The sequence below is a fragment of the Adiantum capillus-veneris genome, chromosome 24 (genome assembly GCF_014529385.1).
Source record: "Adiantum capillus-veneris isolate H3 chromosome 24, ASM1452938v2, whole genome shotgun sequence".
In the NCBI taxonomy this organism is placed as follows: domain Eukaryota; kingdom Viridiplantae; phylum Streptophyta; class Polypodiopsida; order Polypodiales; family Pteridaceae; genus Adiantum; species Adiantum capillus-veneris.
The window spans coordinates 124,813,132-124,819,131 of record NC_140954.1 but is presented as its reverse complement, the minus strand read 5'-3'; the positions used below and the strand labels follow the sequence as shown (position 1 = coordinate 124,819,131).

At 44.5% G+C, this 6,000-nt stretch overlaps 1 protein-coding gene across 1 annotated transcript in view; it reads left to right on the top strand.

Moving 5' to 3' along the window:
• Positions 1-1,452: 1,452 nt before the first annotated feature.
• LOC147427086 (autophagy-related protein 18a-like) overlaps positions 1,453-6,000 on the top strand; it is a 62,186-nt gene continuing 57,638 nt past the window's right edge. The window contains exon 1 of the mRNA XM_086498675.1: positions 1,453-2,349. Within this exon, the coding sequence (XP_086354801.1) occupies positions 1,615-2,349 (735 nt within the window). The 5' untranslated portion in view covers positions 1,453-1,614. The remainder of the gene's footprint in view (positions 2,350-6,000) is intronic.

The window sequence follows — 6,000 nt, the reverse complement described above, 5'->3', positions numbered from 1 at the left end:
ATGCTTATCGCAGGGAAATCAATTGATGACATCAATCAGTTGAAAAAGATGCTAAGAACTTAGTTTTCCATGAAAGACTTGAGAAATTCCAATCACTTTCTTGGTATGCGCATCAAGAGAGATAGGCAACGTGGAATTCTTGAATTGTCTCAAGAAAAGTACATCCACAAGGTCTTGCAACGTTTTAGTATACATGGGGGGAAGTCATTCAATGCAAGCATACTTAAAACTTAGCAAGGAAGATTCTCCCAAGACAGATGGTGAGAAAGAGGAAATGGCAAAAGTGCCATATTCTTCAGCAATTGGCAGTTTGATGTATGCTATGGTAGCCACAAGACCAGACATTGCACATTAGTAGGTACATGTCAAACCCTAGTAAGAAGCATTGGGAAGCAGTGAAAAAATCCTCAAATCCCTAAAGGGTACAATGTTTATGCTTCAAGAACAGCGATGCATCTATTGTGGGTTACACGGATGCTGGTTATGCGGGTTGTGTGGATAGTAGAAGATCCACATCTGGCTATGTGTTAATGTTTGCTGGAGCGGTTATCTCTTGGAGATTGTGTCTCCAAGACTGCATGTCTTCACCTACCACTGAGGCAGAGTATGTTGCTACATCTAATGCCAGTAAGGAAGCCACTAGTTTATTTTTACCCTAGGGCTACTAGGGTAGAGGAGCCAGTTTAGAGGTGCCGAAACTCGACGAGAAATTGGCAAAAACTACATCGCTAATGGAGCTTCACATATGAAGGTCGACATGTTTTTCTGATTTGTGTGTTAAAAAAATGGGGATTAGAGGTGAGACCCACAAGGGGGGTATTTAGAGGAGGAGCAACCAACATGGATTGACTTGTCGATCTGATGGCCATGATCTCACCCTAGCTTGGATAACTAGGGGAGAGAACGTTGTTCATACCTTTGAAGTGACACATAACTACTTTATTATGTGGGGGTTGACGGGTTCCTAAGTAGGAACCCATCTTTTTCGTGGCTCCCTTACCCTAGGCTAGAAGCTGAGGCAAAAGTGAACACGACCAATTTATTTATTTTTTTGAAGAGCGCATGAACTTTGAAATCTCAATGCACACACCCAACCCACTGACCCAAGATACCTTGTCGATAAGGAAGTCAGTGGGCAAAGATGTGCAACTTTTGTTACAATTTTGTGAGACGAAAGTTGAAAGGTGACGAAAGTGGACACTTTGTTTTGGAAAAAAATGGGGTCAAGTGTGTTTTAACCGTTTGAAATTGTAAAATCCCGATTCGATTTTGAGCTTGCCTTTGAGAAAACCAGCAAATTTACACAAGTTTTAGTGTAGTTACAGGAAAAAGCTTTAAAATTTGACCTAAAATCCGGGAGAATTTCAAGCTTCCCCTTATTTTCACCCGTTAGAAAAAATGTATTTTTCTAGCCATGCTGGGCATCTGCTTTGGTCGGTAGATCACCTTAATGTGAGTTACTTATCTGCGTTGCATTGATGCATGCAAAAGCACATCCGGCCAAACACTCACGCGCTCTAAACACAGTGATTGACATTCGACAGGCTGTTCCTCAACGAAAGCCCAGGTGCATCGATTAGCTGCATCCAAGTTTTGCTGTGAATTACTATGTGAATGGCTGCCTTGGTGTCCCCTGTTTCAAATGCGGATCCCGCACCTGCCAGTCCACCGCAGCAGGACCCCTCTGTTTCTTCTGCCTCTCCTCGACAAGATTCACTTTTGTTTCTAGGTTTTAATCAAGACCATGGCCGCTTTGCCTGTGGAAGTGCACAAGGATTTCGGGTATACGATTGCCACCCTTTCAAGGCCTCTTGCCCAGAATCCAGCAATCATGAGGGCCCTGGTGGCATTGCCCATGTGGAGTTGCTGTTTCGCTCCCACATTTTCGCCCTAGTCGGAGGTGGTCCAAATCCCCGATATCCACCCAACAAGGTCATGATATGGGACGACCATCAATCGAGCTGCATTGGTGAGCTTTCTTTTCGGTCACAGGTTCGCTCCGTGAAGCTTCGCAGGGACCGCATTGTTGTTGCCCTTGAGAAAAATGTCTATGTATACAACTTCGCTGACCTTAAGCTTCTCTTACAAATAGACACAGTTGCCAATCCAAAGGGCTTATGTGCAATCTCTTCGACGTCAAATTCTGTGGTTCTTGCTTGTCCCAGTGTCATCCAAGGGCAAGTGAGGTTAGATCTTAATGGTTTAAAGAAGCCAAAGTTCATCTTCGCACATGACTCCGGTCTTGCTTACCTTGCTCTTACTTTGGATGGTCGGCTTTTAGCCACTGCCAGCAGCAAGGGTACACTGATCCGCGTGTTCAACACGGGTGATGGCACTCTCCTACAAGAGGTACTTTTGTGCTTTTTATGAGTCAATAGTTAGTATCTGAGTATGAATTGAGATTAAGTTAGTTTAGACTCCAAATTGAAGGCTTTTGAATTGTGTAGAGAGGAATGATACGATCCATGTCCTTGGACATTGGCCATTTGCTTGGTAGTCTCACATTACATAAATGAAGTGACCGTGGAGAGTCTTTGCTTGTTCCTTTGTTGGTATCCCATAATTTTACAAAAAGGATTAGCTTGGTGATTTCATAATCCTTTGTTCTTTCCTTGCGTTATTGATGGTTCCTTTTAGTTAGTTTAGAGAGAGTCAAAGAGACAAGGTAGAGATGCAGAGAGATAGAGAGAGCAAGGAGAAAGGCGCACCAATGGGGTCCCAACCAACCCTCTCAAGGGAACCGACATTGTCACCCGAATGGATGATGTATCTGAGGTAATTCTTCGCAATGAAGCACCTCTAGGGCTGATTTGATGTGGTATATGCTTTAGATGATGTAAAAGGAATATACATTGATCAATGCCAGACTTGACTCGAATTGATGATGTATCTGCGGTAACTCTTTGCAATGAAGCATCTCTAGGGCTGATTTGATGTACCTTTGTTATCTGGCTCGATGTGGGTTGTGGATGGCCACCACGACGAAAATCTAGGGCTGAGTTGCATGCCCAATGTGAGGATTTAACGGCTGAATGCTGGCTGCAAAAGTGCAGTAGATTTTGGAAGAGAAGATGGCTGCAATGGATGTGGCAATAGATGGGCAGTGAGGGGTGCTCTCAACTCAAGCAATGGGCCGCCAGAGGGAGAGGAAGATGGCACATCAGGAGGAGGGTGATGTCACAAAGTGATGACGTGGCAGACAGCAGAAACCCTAAAATTCCTGCAAACCCTAATTTTTGCCAAAAACCCTAATTTCCGGAAATCGCGGAGGCTAATTTTTTTTTTTTTTTTGGAAAATGATGAGTGACGCTAATTTTACTTTTGCTTTTTTTTATTATAAAAAAAAAGAGAAAAGACTCTAAGAGAGAGAGAGAACTGATGCTTTTGATTTTAAAAGCTTTTGGGGCTTTGCTTTTGGGCATCCCTTGTAATCTTTAAATTAGTGGTGAGAGCCTCATTTCTCAGAGCATCTGGACGCAGAGTCTGAGAGTGAAACCCTAACCGCTCTCTTGTACTTTGATGATTGATTAATATAAAAAGAAATACCGAAAGGGGCGCCAGTCTTTGGGGCCAATATCTCTAGGCACGGAACTCCGCCGGGCCAGTGCAAATCTATTGTGATCTGTGAATTGTTTTTAAGTGGTTATTTGGTGTTGTCGCGGTTGATTCTTGACTTGGAGTGTCCAAGTCTGTTACAGTGGTATCAGAGCACGGCCGATTTCTCTTCTACGGGAAATCCGATCTCCGAATTTTTTTTCCGCGGCACCTATGGCTTCAGGCAATGATCAGTCGACTCCCTCTGTATCTGGAGATGCGGGCTGGGATCACAACGAAGATTTAGACAGAGAGTATGGCCCGCCTCGGCCTACTCAAGCGGAGCAAAGAGAGATGGAGCGTCGTCAATTGATTGGCGATGCAACAAAGATGATGCTCAATTTTGCCAAGGATCCGAAGATGGCAAAATATATGAACCAGGCTTCTTTGGAAGAGGTACAGATGGAGTGGCAGAGAACCACAACACCACTCCCGAAACCCGCTCTCAAGAAACCTTTTGCCTCCAAGAAATATACGGAGAAGGAACTGGAGAACATGGTTGATGCACGGATTGCTCAACTTTTCGACGTGCAAAAGAAGGACAAAAAGCACGGCAAAAAGCAGAAGAAAGGCACTGACTTCCTGGGATATTTGGGTCGTCGGTCGACATTCGACAAGGCAAAGAAACTGAAGAAGCACGTCAAGTTTGAAGGCCTACCCAGTTCTTCTTCTTCTGACAGTTCTTCTAGCTCTTCAGACTCGAGCAAAGAAGTCAGGAAAAGCAAAAAGCGAAGCAAGAAACAAAGCTTCGGAAAGGGCAAGAAAATGGCAAAGAAGGCTACATCTCGCCCAGAGACTGACAGTTCTACTGAGGACTCGTCTACAGAGAGCTCAGATTCCGATTACGGAAAGTTTTATGCGAACAAGAAGAATTTTTACAAAGCCAACCAGTATGACTTTCTCGAAGATGAAAGCAAGAAAGTCCGAGAGTTTAAGGAAGGTGGCCACTCGATCAAGTTTGATACTTTTTCAGGATACTCAGATGCTTCGAAGGCTTTGTCTTTTATACAACAGTTTGACATCGCTTTCGCGGGAGGACGCTATTCAGAGCACTCCAAGATTCGGAGAGCTGCCTCTTACTTTAAGGGGAATGCTCGTACTTGGTGGTCCACGCTTCTTTTAAACAAGAGTGCGCCAGTTAAATGGCTGAAATTTAAGAAGCTTTTTATTTCTTCTTGGTTGACGTAAGAATATGAACTAGATGTACGAGCTGCTTGGAACCATCTTCGGATGACCAAGAAAGATACAATCAATGCTTATTGTGAAAGATTTTGGAGCTCTTTTCTACCCGCCTCTTCATTCAAGAAGATCTCGTTCAGAGAACAGATTGAGCGGTTTACCTTGGGTCTACCTACAGAGATCCGAGATCACTGCTTGAAACAAAAGTCAGCTTCTATTCAGGAGTTGATGAGTCATGCGAAGCGGAGCTTTGCCATTCACTCTGGCAGTCTGACCTACCCCACAGATAGAGGCCATGACACAACGAGCCGAACAGACTTCTGGGAATGAAGTAGAAAGAAAAAAGAGCAACCCAGAGAAAAATGATGCACGACCCAAGCTTACTCCTGAGGAGAGAGCTCGTTTCATCAGAGAGGGGAAGTGCTTTGGATACGGGGAACATGGACAAATCTCCGCGAAGTGCCCTAAAAAGGCACAGAAACAACAGAATGATAAGAACGAGGACAGGTATGAGAGTTCGAGAGCAACTGAGGAATGTGGTAGAAAAGGCAGATAGAAAAGCAGAACTGGTACCACATGGCGTGGGACCTGCACCGAATCTAATGAATGAAAGTACAAACTTTGCCGCTTTCGGGGCAAAGTGAAGGATCAGGAAGCTCTTTTGAAGGAGCCAAGGCCAACTTCTTTTCACTTGGAATTGGCGGCTCGATTTGGAACTACGCCCGACAGACTGACGCCACAGGCGGAGGTAGTTCGACTGGCACCCGGATGGGATGTTGCCATTACACCGAGCATTGGCAAACTTCGTTTGCAATGACAGGGGTGTTCAGGGCACGCGAGTGACGTTCTACTCAGGATCCCTTGGTACCACAAGAACTATGCCGTGGTTGACTACCGGGCCGAGAAAGCGACTTTGATAAATGAAGGGCTTAGAGATTGTACTTGATGAACTTCAGTTTTCTTACTCATTCTTTTGGGAGAACTGAATGTTGGATAAAGGTTGAATATCTTTTGACCTGATCAAAAGAACGCCAAGATTTTTTTTTTCTCCACACTCATGCCGATTGCTTTTCAGAGGGCCTGAAGATCAAACCATTGATCTGATACCTGGAAGCACACCACCGAATCGGCCACCTTATCGTGTGAGCCGAGTACAGAATGAAAAGATTATGAACCCAGTGAAAGACCTCTTGGAAAAGGGTCTTGTCTAGCCTAGTACTTCACCAT